This window comes from Amblyraja radiata, chromosome 11 (genome assembly GCF_010909765.2).
Source record: "Amblyraja radiata isolate CabotCenter1 chromosome 11, sAmbRad1.1.pri, whole genome shotgun sequence".
Lineage (NCBI taxonomy): Eukaryota > Metazoa > Chordata > Chondrichthyes > Rajiformes > Rajidae > Amblyraja > Amblyraja radiata.
The window spans coordinates 7,099,848-7,117,671 of record NC_045966.1 but is presented as its reverse complement, the minus strand read 5'-3'; the positions used below and the strand labels follow the sequence as shown (position 1 = coordinate 7,117,671).

The following is a 17,824-nucleotide window of genomic DNA, read 5'->3' as shown; positions in this document are numbered from 1 at the left end:
TAATGGAGTTCAACATTTTAGGATTAAATATTTCTGGACCAAAAATAACTCTCATTTGCATATTCCGCAAAGTTTGGTTAAAGGGCCTGTCCCACGAGCATGCGACTCTATGCGGCAAGCGCGACCTAACGTGGTCGCTTGAGCCGTACGGCCTCGCGGGGCCGGTCCCACTTTGATCGCCGGAGCCGTATGGAGTTGTGCGGAGCTGGTCCCGACGGAGCTGGGCACCGAAAAACTGACCGTGTTCAAAAATTCCGCGCGGCAACGGCCTGCTGGCCCGCAGTCGCCTCGACACCGTACGCACCGCCTCGACGGGCGTGAGCAGCGTCTCGACGCCGAACGCAGTGTCTTGACGCCGTACGTCTCGCGTGGACTTCGCTCGAACTTCACGTCGCTCACTCGACCTCCGCGTGGACCCGCTTCTGGTTTGGTCGCGCTGGCCGCATGCAGGCGCATGCTGGTGGGACCGGCCCTGTACGGGGATCACTCGATCTCCCCGTGGCCCCCGCTTCCGGTTTGGTCGAGCTTGCCGCATACAGTCGCGTGTTCGTGGGACAGGCCCTTTACTCTCCTATATATATATATGCCGTCTTTTGTGTGAAAATGTTGACCCCTTAAGGTTCTTATTAAATCTTTCCCCTCTCACATTCACCTTGTGTTCCTCTGGTTCTTCATTCCACTATCTGGATAAAAGACTGCATTCACTCTATCTATTCCCCTCATGTTTATCCTGGTTTATTCAACAGGTGCACAGCAGAGAGCATGCTGACCGGTTGCATCGTGGCTTGCTTCGGCAACCTGAGGGCCCAGGAGCGGAAAAGGATGCGGAAAGTTGTGACCACTGCCCAGTCCATCATCGGCTCTGACCTCCCCACCATCGAGGGGATCTATCGCAGTCGCTGCCTCATAAAGGCAGCCAACATCATCAAGGACCCACACCATCCTGGCCACGCACTCATCTCTCCGCTGCCATCGGGCAGAAGGTACAGGAGCCTGAAATCTGTTACATCCAGGTTCAGGAACAGCTACTTCCCCACAGCCATCAGGCTATTAAACTCACCAACAAAGAGACTCTGAACTGTAACAGCCTATTGCACTTTATCTGATTATTTATGTGTATATTGAACTGAACTTTTTGTATTTTTGTTTACAATATTCTGTTGTGCTGCAGCAAGCAAGAATTTCATTGTCCTATCTGGGACACATGACAATAAACTCTCTTGATTTGGCTTGACAACTTATTTGTGTAGGAAGGAACTGCAGATGCTGGTTTACACCGAAGATAGACACAAAATGCTGGAGTAACTCAGCGGGACAGGCAGCATCTCTGGAGAGAGGGAATAGGTGACGTTTCAGGTCGAGACCCTTCTTCAGACTGAGAGTCATGGGATAGGGAAGCTAGCGATATGGAAGGGTACAGAAATGTATTCTTAATGCCCTGTCCCACGGTACGAGTTCATTCCAAGAGCTCTCCCGAGTTTGCCCTGATTCGAACTCGGAGATTTACGGTAATGGCCACTCGTCGGTACTCGGGGCTCTCGTGGACATTTTTCAACATGTTGAAAAATATTGTAAACGTTGAAAAATCTTCACGAGTCTACCCGAGTACCTGCCGTTAGCGTTACGAGCCGCGAAAAGACGTCCCCGAGCTTCGACGTACCCGCTACGTTCATTCTCCGTGCTTACCACGAGTTTGAATTTTTTTAAACTCGGGAGAGCTCTTGGAATGAACTAGTACCGTGGGACAGGGCTATTATTTGTTACATTTTTATTATCCTGGGATGTCAGGACTGTCTTATGAAGAAAGACTGGATAGACTTGGTTTATACTCTCTACAATTTAGGAGATTGAGAGGGGATCTTATAGAAACTTACAAAATTCTTAAGGGGTTGGACAGGCTAGATGCAGGAAGATTGCTCCCGATGTTGGGGAAGTCCAGGACAAGGGGTCACAGCTTAAGGATAAGGGGGAAATCCTTTAAAGCCGAGATGAGAAGAACTTTTTTCACACAGAGAGTGGTGAATCTCTGGAACTCTCTGCCACAGAGGGTAGTCAAGGCCAGTTCATTGGCTATATTTAAGAGAGAGTTAGATGTGGCTCTTGTGGCTAAGGGGATCAGAGGGTATGGAGAGAAGGCAGGTACGGGATACTGAGTTGGATGATCAGCCATGATCATATTGAATGGCGGTGCAGGCTCGAAGGGCCGAATGGCCTACTCCTGCACCTAATTTCTATATTTCTATGTTTCTATGATGTGAATATTATTATCATGTGATAATTGCCTCATACGAACTTTTCAACATAATTTCCAAATATTGTTGCTGTTTTTTTAGGTCAAGAGCCTGATTGACGTCACCCACAGCGATGCTTTTTCAAAGTAAAAAAGCCACCAATACCGCAGGTCCTTTCTGCAGTTGTGTCTTAAAGGCCAAAGCTTTTGATTTAACACGCCTCATTTGTATATGAAGGAACCGCAGAGGCTGGTTTACACCGAAGATAAACACAATATGCTGGAGTAACTCAGCGGGACAGGCAGCATCTCTGGAGAGAGGGAATGGGTGATGTTTAATATGAACATTTAATATGAATAACGTGACACACTGTAAAGCAATGGGTGATGTTTTAGATCAAGACTCTTTTTCAGATGAAGGAGAGCTGAAGAAGGGGTCCCGACCAGAAACGTCACAGATTCCTTCTCTCCAGAGATGCTGCCAGCCCCGCTGAGTTACTCCAGCATTTTGTGTCTATCTGCGTAACTCATTTCCTTTACAGTGTCTCACTATGGTCTATTTGTTCATATTAAATGTCATCCATCATTCATGACCATGTTTCGCTAACAACTGTTCTGTTCTTTCTAGGTCCCAAGTCTCTTACTGTTTGTACATGTCCCAATAAAAAACAAACTCTTATATGCCTGAGCTCCCAGCTTCAGAACATTTACATGCAGTCGAAATAGCAGTGACCCCAGAATTAATTTCAGTTGAATCTTGCCAATACAATGAGATAATTTACTAGTTTACATGTCTCTTACATCATAGAACGTGGAACCAGGCGCTTCGGGCCAACTTGTCCCATCTACACTGCCTGCATTTGCCCCATATCCCTCTAAACCTGTCCTATCCATGTACCTGTCTAAATGTTTCTTAAACATTGCAATAGTCCCCACCTCAACAACCTCCACTGGCAGCTCGTTCCTTACACCCACCACCCTTTGTGTGAGAACGTTACCCCCTCATCTTTCCCACCTCACCTTAAAGCTGTGTCCTCTGGTTCTCGATTCCCTTACTCTGGGCAAGAGACTCTGTGCATCTACCCGATCTTTGCCTCTCACGATTGTGTACACCTCTTTCACCACTACATTGAATACTTATTGAAAAAATGAACACCATTTGAAAAATAATGTTGATCATCGTTCGAGCTCTTGGAGTTCACCAGATTGGAAGATGCTATTGGAGTGAATACTATGGCGCAGCGGTAGAGATGCTGCCGCACAGCGTCAACGACTTGAGTTTGATTCTGACTACGGGTGCAGTCTGTGCGGAGTTTGAACGTTCTCCCAGTGACCTGCGTGGGTCTGCTCCGGGTGCTCCGGGTTTCCCCCACACTCCATAGGCGTAAAGGTTTGCAGGTTAATTGGCTTGGTGAAATCGTAACTTGTCCCTAGTGTGTGTGGGATAGTGCTAGTGTGTGGGGATCGCTGATCAGCGCGGACTCAGTGGGCCAAAGGAAAGACGCGCTGTACCTCTACACTAAACTAAAAAACTAATAGCATTCACACTGTTAGACAATACACACTTGAGCCATGATGTCCCAATGGTTGAAGGAATTAATACGTTCATAAGTGATAGGAGCAGAATTAGGCCATTCAGCCCATCAAGTCTACTCCGCCATTCAATCATGGCTGATCTCACTCTCCCTCATAACCACAATCTCCTGCCTTCTCCTGACACTCGTACTAATCAAGAATTTATATATCTATCTGCCTTAAAAATGTCCATTGAATTGGCCTCCACAGCCTTCTGTGGCAATGAATTCCACAGATTCACCACCCTCTGACTGACATTTAGGGTAATAGGAAAAATGCCAAATTAAATGCGTTTTTAGTTTTGCATGTTAGAAACATAGAAAATAGGTGCAGGAGTAGGCCATTCGTCCCTTCGAGCCAGCACCGCCATTCAATATGATCATGGCTGATCATCTAAAATCAGTGCCCCGTTCCTGCTTTCCCCCCATAGCTCTTGATTCCGTTAGCCCCAAGAACTATTTCTAGCTCTCCCATGTTATTGGGCTTGTTAATTATCACTGAAACTCCCCTCCACCAGGCATGTGGCAAATATTCCATCACACACCCGAGCTGTGCTTTACAAATAGTGAATTGTTTTGATGAGTCGGGATGCACGTTGCTCGTGACAGAATTCTCAGCCAAAAGCGAATTGAATCCCGAATTCCAAATGGCAGCATCTGATCTCGAAAGGACTGAAGCCACCTCTCAGAACAAAGAGCTTCCAATTAATCTGAGCATAGGACATGGAACGACTCTTGCAGTCTTCAAAGGGAAACACCGAATAGTTATTTGGCATTACTCTGCAAAATGAATCTATCCTTCTAAATGAACAACGGAACATTTGAGTGGCAGAATGATTTCAATTTTACCTAGATGTGTATTAATATATAAAACACAGTGGCGCAGCGTTAGAGCTTTGCCACCTATAAATACTGCTCTCCAGAAGATAGATATAGGGAGCAGGCAAACAAATAACGCAGGTGTCGAAATAAAAGCAGAAAATGCTGGAAGTCACCAAGTTAACCCGCATGTGTGGAAAGAGAAAATGGTTACAATATCGGAAGCGATGGGCAATGATGTCATTGAACAGAATCTTGTTACAAAAACAAAAGTCCTAAAAGTTAAAACAGCTCAGTCGTCACATGATGGATAAAGAAAGCGTTGAACAAGACTGATCGGGAAAGAGCTGCACGGACAGCACGGTTGCGCAGCGGTAGAGTTGCTGCTATACAGCGCCAGAGACCCAGGTTTGATCCCGACTACGGGTGCTGTCTGTACGGAGTTTGCACGTTCTCCCTGTGACCGCTGGAGTTTTCTTCAGGTGCTCTGATTTCCTCTCACCCTCCAAAGATGGAGAGGTTTGTTGGTTAATTGGCTTCTGCAAAATTGTAAATTGCCGCTAGTGTGTGTAGGATACAATTAGTGCACGGGTGATCGCTGGTCAGCGCAGACTCGGCGGGCTAGGGGGCCCGAATCCATGCTGTGTCTCTAAACTAAACTAAATTAAACTTCATCCAATAGGGAAAATACAAATAGCAATTGAGTAAAATACTGAAGCTTTTAAAGGCGCTGGCCAGATATTTGTAATATTGAGATCAGTTTTGAGCCCCATTTATGAGGAAGGGTGAGCTGGCCTTGGAGAAGGTCCATAGGAAGTTTACATGAATGATTCCAGGGATGATTAGGTTAATGTATGAGGAGCGTTTGACGGCTCTGGGCCTGTACTCGCTGGAGTTTAGAAGGATGGGGGGGGGGGGGGGACCTCACTGAATCTTACCGAATAACAGAAGCCCGACGCAGAGTGGATGTGGTGGGAATGTTTACACCAGTGGGAGAGTCTAGTACCAGAGAGTGCAGCCTCAGAATAAAAGGACATAGCTTTAGAATGGAGATGAGGAGGAATTTCTTTAACCAAAGGATGGTGACTATGTGGACCTCTTTGCCACAGACGTTGGTGGAGGCCAGGATTTTGGGGTTCACAAAATCTTCGTGCGCCACCTGCGTGACGCGTAAATGAAGCCCAAGTGGGACAGGTCCTTAAGGATGCCAGAGGTTATGGGGAGAAAGCAAGAGAATGGGGTTGAGAGGGACAGATGGACCATGATTCAATGGTAGAGCAGACTCAATGGCCCGAATCATTCTTCTCCTACGTCCTATGATCCGAGAACATACTTCCATTCCAATTTATTAAACCACTGGCAAGACTGACAATCCATATAAAAAATATATCAGTTTTTATTAAACGCACTCACAGGCCTCTCAAGAGCTACTAAACGGTAATCAAATTTCCAAGAAGATAAGAATATTTAAAAAAAACAAGAAACTGTTGTTACGAATCAACATTTTAATTGACAAAATGTCTCATTATGTACTTGCAGAATAGCAAGCAACTGAGGAATATCAATTCCATAAACCACTGCCAAGCTAATTCTATTAATTAGGCATACCTGCTGTTATAGCCTTGGTAGTCACCGCAAGCTAGGGACTTGAAGCACAGTGGTGGATTTATCAAGCCATTTTAGCCAAGAGTGTAAATTGATTTTAACCGCTGTAATAGAAATCAATGGGTACGTGATTGGAATCACATGTTTTCATTAAAAAATATATGACAATTTTGGTTTTAGTATCTCAATGGAAGATGAGGCCCTGACTCTAATTTTCTTTCATTAAAATATATGCATTGGAAGCAACCCAAGGATATGAAAAATGTCCACAATTTTGAAATGCTACAATTCTGTGCAAATGATCAGGCGTTAGCATTTTGGGGGATTTTCCTCTCATTCCCCAGGGCACAATGTCACACACTTGGTATGGGCTTATTCCAAACAGTTGTCAACGACAGAATATTGATTCAATTAGCGGTATAGACCCTTGGCCTATTAAGTTCACGGGCATAAAATGTTGGGCTATTGAACACATAAAGGTCCGAGATCTTTGTTTTCAGCGATCCAAAGTTATTTAACTTCAAAAACCACAAGTGAGATGTTTTGGTAATGCAGCACATATTGACTGTGCAATTCCTTCAAGATCGTTGGCTGAGGAGCAATCAATATATTTTTCATTAAAAACTTACAATAATTTAGTCTTCACTGGGATGGCATTGTACATTAGCGTCAAGGAATTCATCTGGAACAGTTTTGTTTAGAGATACAGCACAGAAACGGGCCCTTCGGCCCACTGAGACCGTGCCGACCAGCGATACTCTTACACCAGCATTGTCCAACACACACTAGGGACATTTTAGAATTTTTACCGAAGCCAATTAACCTACAAACCTGGACGTCTTTGGAATGTGGGAGGAAACCAGTGCACCCGGAGAAAACCCACACAGTCACGGGGAGAACATACAAACTCCGTACAGACAAGCACCCGTAGTCAGGATCGAACCATGGTCTCTGGTGCTGTGAAGCAGCAACTCTACCGCTGCGCCACCGTGCATAAATCAAGATGATGCTCAGCTTTTTGTCTCCTTTTGAAAGTCCCAGCGAGTAAATAGGAAGCAGATTTCAGTAAATATTCCCCAAGAAAAGAAAAATGGCCAGGTGGTGCACAGTGCAAATAGATGCTTGATGGTGGCAGTCTCAGTGGGCTGAATAAGCATTGAATGTTTCGATGACTCTGCTGTTAAACTTTAACAAGGTCTTGTAGTCTGAAGAAGGGTTTCGACCCGAAACGTTGCCTATTTCCTTCGCTCCATAGATGCTGCCTCATCCGCTGAGTTTCTCCAGCATTTGTGTCTACCTGTTCAAATGTTTTTTTTTTTAATGTTGTTATAGTACCTGCTTCAACTACCTCCTCTGACAGCTTATACCTGGAGCATTTTCTCACCACCCTCTGTGTGGAAGAAGGTGCCCCTCAGGTTCCTATAAAATCTTCCCTCTCACCGATTGGAAAAAAATGTAGTCATTTATTCTTTTGAACCAGCAAGTGAATACTCAGAGCTCTCAGAGTACTCAAGCAGGTCACGGGGAGAACGTGCAAACTCCCTACAGACAGCACCCGTAGTCAGGATTGAACCTGGGACTCTACCGCTGAGCCACGGTGCCAAAGGGTAGGTAGCATAGGGCATTATTTCCCAGCTGCATCACAGTTTCTGTACATTGATACCTATAGATGATGTCTGTGGATAGACCCAAAGTGATGGGGTAACTCAACGGGTCAGGCAGCATCTCTGAAGAAATGGAGCAGGTAATTTTAATTCTCCTTCCCATTCCTACACAGACCTTTCTGTCCACAGTCTCCTCCATTGTCAGAGTGAGGCTAAACGCAAATTGGAGGAACAGCATCTCTTATTTCGCTTGAGCAGCTTCCAGCCCAATGGTATCACTTTTGATATCTCTCACTTCAGGTAGCCCCGGCATTCCGTCTCTCTCTATCCCCCCCCCCCCCCCCCCCCCCCACCCAAGTCGCACCAGCTTCTCGTTTTCACCCAACAAATAGCTAAAGTTGGCCTGTTTCCTTTAACGTTGTTAGTTTTTTACTTATCTTTCATTCATTGTTCTTTATCTCTCCACATCACCGCCTATATCCCTCGTTTCCCTTATCCCTAACCAGTGTGAAGAAGGGTCTCGACCCGAAATGTCACCCATTCCTTCTCTCCAGAGATGCTGCCTGTCCCGCTGAGTTACTCCAGCTTTTTCTGTCTATCTTAGGTAAATTCTCTGCATCCTTTCCAGCTTGGCAACATTAAAATGATTCGATTAGATGGGTTAGATCATAAAATATGCTCAATTTCATAAGGACAAGATAAGTGCTTAGGATTTAGGTCAATGCCTTTCCTTTACTTACAATCGAGTTGTTCCAGGTCCCTCTCTGGGATGGACCACAGTGCATCATTGACTTTGTCTGACTTGTACAATCGGTGCGTTGCTGCCTGGACAAGATGCTTTGTGGTTGCCCCGTAAGCATTGGACTCTTCTGCCGATGATCTGACGCACCATTCTGGGGGTTGTTGATGGAGACAGATCCCTCCAACAGTGGCCCTTCCTCATCCGAGATGGCCGTCTGTGTACGCGTAGATAAACGCTCAGCTACGTGAAAAATCATTCAGGATGTTAATCAGAAGATGGTCACCATTGTTAAATTAGATACATTAAAAAAAACGAAGATAGTGTGGTGCGTGGGTCTCAAAAAGGAAGAGAGGAGTTAAATATTTTGAGAGGCACCTTTAATTATGTTCCTCCCGGTTGTAGGGAAGTCCAAACGAGAGAAAAATGGCACCCAAACCCCTGCCTTTAAACCCTCTGGTTAAGGGCTGCCTCCGGACTGAACCACTCCCGTGCCGAGGGGTTGGACAGTTACGATGGCGCGACCCTTGGGAGCCGCCACAGGACCCCCCCCCCCCAGAACCCGAGGCACGAAACGCACCGGCCGGGCGCACGACACGGCCGGCCCGATCGTGGGGCTGGCGGAGGCATAGGTGGAGGGACAGGTCGAGGGAACAGGTGATGGCGCGACCCTTGGGAGCCGCCACAATAGACACAAAATGCTGCAGTAACTCGGCAGGTCAGGCAGCATCTCTGGAGGAAAGGAATAGGTGACGTTTCAGGTCAGTACCCTTCTTCAGACTGAAAGATAGAAAACCCCAGAACCAAACAGGTCTGGCAACAGATGACCTCTGGAAGGGTGGAATCCATAATGGCCCATATTTGGTTGGGGATGACAGGGATACCAGTTGGATGACTAGGGTAGGGAAAGGTGAGAGGCGGGGGGGGGGAAGAATGCAGGAGTTACATGAAATTAGCGAGATCAATATTCATACCGCTGGGTTGTAAGCTGCCGAAGTGAAATACTAGGCACTGTTTCTCCAATAGCAAACTACCATGGATTATTGAATAAATAAAATAACTTCATCTTCATCATTCATTTAAGCAGATACATGGAATGGATAGGTTAAGAGGAATATGGGCCAAATGCAGACAGGTGGGGCTAGTGTAGATGGGGCATGTTGGTCGGCGTGGGCAAGTTGGGCCGAAAGGCCCGTTCCCACACTGTATGATTCAGACACTTGGGTGCATTTTCCGATCATGTGCAGGTAGACTTAGTTTAGAGATACAGTGCGGAAACAGGCCCTTCGGCCCACTGTGTCCACGCCAACCACTAATGAAATTCCTCGTATGTTGCAAAACATACTTAGCTAATATAGTATTATTATGATGATCTTGATGATTATGTTCACCCGTTCACACTAGTTTTATGTTACCCCACTTTCTCATCCTCTCCTTACACACTATGGACAATTTACAGAGGGCCAATTAACTTACAAACCCGCTGATTTAGTTTTAACTTAGAGATAAAATGCAGAAACAGGCTCTTCGGCTCACCGGGTCCGCGCCAACCAGCGATCCCCGCATATTAACACTATCCTACACACACCATTGACAATTTTTGCATTTACCAAGCCAATTCCCCTACATACCCGTATGTCTTCGGAGTGTGGGAGGAAACCGAAGATCTCGGAGAAAACCCACACAGGTCGTGGGGAGAACGTACAAACTTTGGACAGTCAGAACCCGTAGTCGGGATCGAACCCGGGTCTCCGGCACTGCATTCGCTGCAAGGCAGCAACTACCGTTGTGCCACCGTGCCGCCCTAGGCGGGAGGAAACCGGAGCACCTGGAAGAAACCCACGAGGTTCCTCTGATAAGTCCCGTAGAAAATAATGTAGCTACGACCCTGCTTAAGCAGCGGCTTTATAATCACAAGAAGCGGACATCTCTCCCCTCGCATCTTATACGATCATTCTTGATTCCTTTACTCTGAGTAAAAGACACTGTGCATTCTTCCCCCGTCTATTCATCTCATGATCTTTCTTGATTAATATGGGTGTCAGAGGTTTTGGGGAGAAGGCAGGAGAAAGGAGAGAGAGAGATCAGCCATGATTGAATGGCGGAGTAGACTGAAGATAGACACAAAAAACTGCAGTAACTCAGTGGGACAGGCAGCATCCCTGAAGAGAAGGAATGGGTGACGTTTCAAGTCGAGACCCTTCTTCAGACGGAGTAGACTTGATGGGCCAAATGGCCTAATTCTACTCAATAGACAATAGACAATAGACAATAGGTGCAGGAGTAGGCCATTCGGCCCTTCGAGCCAGCACCGCCATTCAATGTGATCATGGCTGATCATCTACAATCAGTACCCCGTTCCTGCCTTCTCCCCATATGCTCTGACTCTGCTATCTTTAAGAGCCCTATCTAGCTCTCTCTTGAAAGCATCCAGAGAACCGGCCTCCACCGCCTTCTGAAGCAGAGAATTCCACAACTCTCTATGTGAAAAAGTGTTACCTCGTCTCCGTTCTAAATGGCTTACCCCTTATTCTTAAACTGTGGCCCCTGGTTCTGGACTCCCCCAATATCGGGAACATTTCTTGCCTCCAACGTGTCCAAACCCTTAATAATCTTATATGTTTCAATAAGATCCCCTCTCATCCTAAATTCCAGAATGTACAAGCCCAGCCGCTCCATTCTATCAACATAACAGTCCCGGCCATCCCCGGAATTAACCTGGTGAACCAATGCTGCACTCCCTCAATAGCAAGAATACTCCTATCCCTTATGTCCTTATGATATTAATCATATTCAATCACGTGGAACAGAGATTGAATCAAAAACATGATGAAGGTCCTTTTAATTTCCATGCAAATTAATTGAAGTTATTCACATTCAGAAGTCTGTAATGCTTACTATTTTTGTCGTGCTGGTATTCTGTGCCCATAATGGTGCAGAGACGAAAGGCCATCTTGTTTTCGGTGAGGGTCCCTGTCTTATCAGAGAAGATGTACTGTATCTGGCCAAGGTCCTCAGTGATGTTCAAAGCTCGGCACTCCAGACGTGTACCGGTTCTTTCATCATACAGCTCAACATCGTTGCATATGAAGAATATCTGTCCCAACTTTGCCAGCTCAATGGAAACGTACAAAGAGATGGGGATTAAGACCTGCCAAGAGTCAAGCATCAAGAGTGTTTAACATGCGTGTGTACCAACACTAGAACAGTGATATTCTTATTCACAACAGGGCTGGAATAAACAAGAAATCGATACAGGAATAAGCCCAATATTGGTGCATAAAACCTAAAGTCCTTAGTGCAACCAATGACTGTCAGTAGAAGTTCATAGTTGATGGCAGTATTGTGTAGTGTTCAAGAGCCTGATGTTTGTTGGGAAGAAGCTATTCTTGAACCTGGTGGTCATGGTTTTCAGACTCCTGTAGCATCTTCCTGATAGCAGGAGTGAAACGAGGGTGGTGTGTCAAGGAAAGGAACAAAAAAACCTCAGCGACCAATTTCACAGAGAACCATGTGAATACTCTTAAACCTATTGTATTGTGCAATGACTTGTGTGTAATCATGTATGGTATGATTTGACTCGCTAGTGCACAAACAAGGTTTTTCACTTTACCTCAATACACAAAACAAAAATAAAATCCGTTTATGATATTAGTGTGTACATTTTAATGTTACATTCTCCGGTTTAGTTTTGGGATACAGCACTGAAACAGACCCTTCAGCCCACAGACCATCGAGATCACCCGTTCACACGAGTTCTATGTTATCTCACTTTCTCATCCACACCCTGCACCCTTCGGGCAACACACAGAGGCCAACTAACCGGATCGGCACGAAGAGAGCGTGTGTACCGGGCCCGTCCCTGGTGTCCCGCGTGTGGGGCCTTCTGTTGCTCCCCAGCCTGTGCATTCCCCCCTTATTTAACCCCCCACAACTCCAGGCTTCTGCCCTCCCAGCCTTGGGTTAAGCTTTACCCCCCTCACTGTTATAGCGGACTATCGGCAATAACGGACACCAGCCACCCCTCCCATAGTGCGTTATTGCGAGGGTTTACGGTTGAGTGTTTTCTGATTTAGTTACACAACACGCTAACAAAAGCTTTTCACCGTACCTCGGTGACAACAATAAAGTCAAGTCAACCACATATAAACAGATAAGACCAAATACCAGCCGAGAGTTTGAAATGATTTACCTGCAATAATATCACCATCGTCAGAAATGTGTGGAGCAAAGATGCAGCAGATGCAATGAAGCTGAAACTCTGCTCTGGGAGTTCAAATGGAGGCCAAGAGTTGAAGTTTCCAACCCAAATTCTATGACCTGACGTAGAAATACATGGTTTTAGAGTTTAGACACAGCACAGAAACAGGCCCTTCAGCCCACCAAGTCCATGCTGACCTGTGATCACATACCTCATACACTAGCACTACCCTACACACTAGGGTCAATTTTACCAAAGACAAATAACCTACAAACATTGCACGTCATTGGCGTGTGGGAGGAAGCCCACGCGGTCACAGGGAGAACGTACAAGCTGTGTACAGGCAGCGCACACGTACGGTCAGGATCGAACCCGGGTCTCTGGCTGCGGTATGGTTTCCAAAAAGTATTCTCTAAGTAAAGTGCGTCACTACAAGCTTTAACCATAACTTTTCAATGAATGGAAAACGTTTGGCAAATCAGTGCCAGAGAACTGAAGATGCACTTTAGTTTAAATACTCGGCTTATTAGAACTATTATGGTCGTGGGATCACATCAGAGGCTGGGTAGCATCACCTCCCAATTTCCTATAGCCTCCCCAACTTTCATATAACAAGGTTATGGTGGATTACTCCATATCTTTCTGGATGAGTGCAGGTCCAAGTCATGAACGCATTCTATCCTGTTTAATACAGCTCACTTGGTTGGCACTTAATCTACTTCCCACAAAATCCACACCGCTACTAGTGACATACAATGTCTGCATAGTCAAGTCAAGTCAAGTCAAGTCAAGTTTATTCGTCACATACACATACGAGATGTGCAGCGAAATGAAAAGAGGCAATGCTCGCGGACTTTGTGCGAAAAGACAAACAAACAACCAAACAAACTACAAACTAAATGGAACAGAATCACATATTCTTTTACATATTCTTTTGTGTACTATTAACAAAATACACCCTAGCTATTTTCAGTAGCCACTAAAACTGAACACTTTATGTAATTATGTTGGCGCTCAACTATGTATACGGTACGCCAAACAAAGAATTTCACTGGAACATGTCACATGTGATAATATAATATCACAAAGGATGTGGGGAGAAGGCAGGAACGGGGTACTGATTGGGGATGATCAACCATGATCACATTGAATGACGGTGCTGGCTCGAAGGACCGAATGGCCTACTCCTGCACCTATTGTCTGTTGTCTAAACACTTGACCTCCATCCTTCCATAAAGAAGGATAAGGGCAGAAAATACACCAAAATATCATCATCAGCAAAGATAGACACACAGAGTGCTGGAGTAACTCAGCGGGTCAGGTAGCATCTCTGGAGAAAATGGAAAGGTGACTTCAGTCTGAAGGGAAGTCTCGACCCGAAACATCACCAGTCCATTTTCTCCAGAGATGCTGCCTGACCCGCTGAATTACTCCAGCACTCTGTGTCTATTTTTGGTATAAACCAGCATCTGCGATTCCTTGTTTCTATCATCATCAGCAGGTCTCTTTCAAAATCTTACAACAACCTGGTTTCAAGAATAAAATATGCTTCTATCTTTGTCAGTTTTAGTTTTTAGTTTTAGAGATACAGCGTGGAGTCAGGCCCTTCGACCCACTGAGTCCATGCTGTCCACGTGATAACCCCATACAGTAGTTCTATCCTACGCACATGTAAAAGTCAGATTCAAAGTTCAGGTCAAATCCATAAATCCCTCCAACATCACCTCAGTAGTTTTTAACTCTTCTCTTTAAATAATTGAAGTCTGCAGTCTGCCTCACAATAAACAAACAGCCTTGTTCATTTCTTCAGGCATTAGAATTTATCTTGCAGAGTTTCCTCATTTAATCCCATTACCATCAATGGTGTAGTTCTTCACAATTATGAGTAGTGATGTAAAAATATTTTAAGAATGTGAACCGCTACAGATTCAGGGAAATGAGATGCAATTGCCTTGTCAATAGACAATAAGCGCAGGAGTAGTCCATTCGGCCCTTCGAGCCAGCACTACCATACACTGTGATCATGGCTGATCATCCATAATCAGTACCCCACTCCTGCCTTCTCCCCCTTGACTCCGCTATCTTTAAGAGCTCTATCCAACTCTCTCTTGAAAGCATCCGCAGAATTGGCCTCCACTGCCTTCTGAGGCAGAGAATTCCACAGATTCACAACTCTCTGGGTGAAAAAGTTTAGTTTAGGGATACAGCACGGAAACAGGCCCTTCGGCCCATCGAGTCCCAGCCGACCAACAATCACACCTGCACACTATCCTACACACAAGGGACAATTTTACAGAAGCCAATTAACTTACAAACCTGCACGTATTTGGAATGTGGGAGGAACCTGGAGAAAACCCATGCAGTCACGGGGAGAACGTACAAACTCCACACAGACAGCGCCCGTAGTCAATATCGAACCTGGGTCTCTGGCGCTGTAAGGAAGCAACTCTACCGCTGGGCCACAATGTCGCCACTCTGCATGTTCGCCGTGTATTTATTGTAACACATTTCGACTATAAGTCAAGTCAAGTCAAGTCACTTTTATTTCTATAGCACATTTAAAAAACAACTCTCGTTGACCAAAGTGCTTTACATTGGTGGAGGTACTAACGTTATACATCAGTGGTTCATGGATTAAATACAAACATCACCACATACATATAGCTCTCGCTCAGAGGACGTCAAGAAAGGCTTGGGAATAGAGATGGCGTCTCGACTTAAAAAGAGTCGATGGAGGGGGCAGTTCTGATGGGAAGGGGGATGCTGTTCTACAGTCTAGGAGCTGCAACCGCAAAGGCGCGGTCGCCCCTGAGCTTATGCCTAGACCGCGGGATGTTGAGTAACCCCAAATCGGCCGATCTGAGGGACCTGGAGGTGGAGTGGTGGGTGAGAAGGCTTTTAATGTAGGAGGAAGCAAGTCCATTGAGGGCTTTGTAGACATAAAGGAGGATCTTGAAATTTATCATTCACCAATGTAGTTGGGTTTGGTTTATTCCAGCAATTACCAGCCATTTCAATCCTGTTAGACCCTTCTCATTTAGACGGTTCTGACTGCAGCTTCTGTAGATTGGTCCACTTTCACATCTTACCTATTGCTCCTACGAGGCACATGACCACCATGAGGATCATACACCAGACGACATCCACGTTCATTTTTCGCTCCAACTTGCTCTGCTTCGAGCGAGGTCCATTATTATTGAGCATTGCTTTGGTCTCATGACCTGAAAGTATATTAAAACATTGCTAAAATTAATCATATGTTTCATAACCTCGGCTAGCATTTCATCCGAAATCTGTTGTGTTTAAATTGCTTTAAGGTTTCCCAATCTAATGATCTCAGTTATGGTCTTTAGATATTTAGACTTTGGAGATACAGCGCGGAAACAGGCCCTTCGGCCCACCGAGTCCGTGCAGACCAACTATCACCCTGTACACAAGCACTATCCTACACACACTGGGGACAATTTACAATTTTACCCAAGCCAATTACCCTACAAACCCGCACGTCTTTGGAGTGTGGGAGGAAACTGAAGCACCCGGAGAAAACCCACGCGGTCACGGGGAGAACGTACAAGTACTGTGTAGACAAGCGCTGGAAGTCGGGATCGAACCGGGGTCTCTGGCACTGTGAAGCAGCAACTCCACCACGATGCCAACCTAATAATAGATAACAACTAATTCAATGGGTAAATGCCAATCCCGGAGTACAAGATGGCAGCATTTTCAATTCATACGATGTATCGTAGGTTCCTAACAATACTTCGAAGAACTGTTGTCACTTTCATGGTCTTTTCAAGGCTCCCCAGGGCCACAGAATCTTTGCTTTGCCTGAAATGATACCCTGACGTCTGAGAGAATGCGCCAACTAGTTGAGCAGATAATGCGTGGAAACAAGGCTTCATTTTACACTCGAGTTGCTGTCAATGAGAATAAGCATGCTAAGGGCTGCAGCAGTCCTTGCCGTTCCTGAAAAGACGAATTTGGATGTTTGGTGTCATCAAAACACAGCGAGAAAATGCACCCAAAACAACAGCATGGACTTCTTGACTCAGCCTGAAGGGTCTCGACCCGAAACGTCGCCTATTCCTTCGCTCCATAGATGCTGCCTCACCCGCCGAGTTTCTCCAGCATTTTTGTCTACCTTGGATTTTTCCAGCATCAGCAGTTCTTTCTTAAACATACTGTACACTTGCAGTATGCTCTGGTTTCTGGCATGCACGCAAAACCATTTTGAACAATTATACGAACAGCCAGCATGTTTTATCCTCTTAATGAGCACGTCATCATGGCAACACTTTTAAACATTAGCTGTGGTGATGACTAGTCCTGAGTAATTACAGTCAGTATACTCTACTGAATATGCTTCCACTGTGGTATCAAGGTGAAATCATGTTTTTGAAGTTTAGTTGAGTTTAGAGTTACAGCGCGGAAACAGGCTCTTCGGTCCACCAAGTCCGCACCGTACACGATCCCCGCACACTAACACTATCCTGCACACACTAGGGACAATTTTACATTTGGAACAAGCCAATTCACCTACAAACCCATACGTCTTTGGAGCATGGGAGGAAACTGAAGATCTCGGAGAAAACCCAAGCAGGTCACGGGGAGAACATACAAACTCCGTACAGACAGCACCCGTAGTCAGGATCGACCTCGATGGCGCTGTGAGGCAGCAACTCTACGGCTGTGCTACTATGCCACTGTCTTCTTTAAAAGTTCAATCTCATTTTGTCATAGGGTCACACAGCAAGGAAACAGGCCCTTCAGCCCAACTTGCCCACCTTGCCCTACATGCCACATCTACATTAATCCTGCCTGCCTGCCTTTGCCCCGAATCCTTCTAAACGTATAGAAACATAGAAAATAGGTGCAGGAGTAGGCCATGCGGCCCTTCGAGCCTGCACCGCCATTCAATATGATCATGTCTGACCATCCAACTCAGTTTCCTGTAACTGCCTTCCCTCCATACCCCCTGATCCCTTTAGCCACAAGGGCCACATCTAACTCCCTCTTAAATATAGCCAATGAACTGGCCTCAACTACCTTCTG

The 17,824-nt window shown here is 45.6% G+C and overlaps 1 protein-coding gene across 2 annotated transcripts in view; it reads right to left on the bottom strand.

The window, feature by feature from the left end:
- Positions 1-17,824, bottom strand: part of LOC116978242 (probable phospholipid-transporting ATPase VB) — a 197,776-nt gene that overhangs the window by 44,678 nt on the left and 135,274 nt on the right. For both annotated transcript variants that reach the window (XM_033029240.1, XM_033029241.1), the window contains 4 exons: positions 15,862-15,993; positions 12,764-12,891; positions 11,470-11,722; positions 8,573-8,814 (listed from right to left, as the gene is read on the bottom strand). In XM_033029240.1, the coding sequence (XP_032885131.1) occupies positions 8,573-8,814; positions 11,470-11,722; positions 12,764-12,891; positions 15,862-15,993 (755 nt within the window). The remainder of the gene's footprint in view (positions 1-8,572; positions 8,815-11,469; positions 11,723-12,763; positions 12,892-15,861; positions 15,994-17,824) is intronic.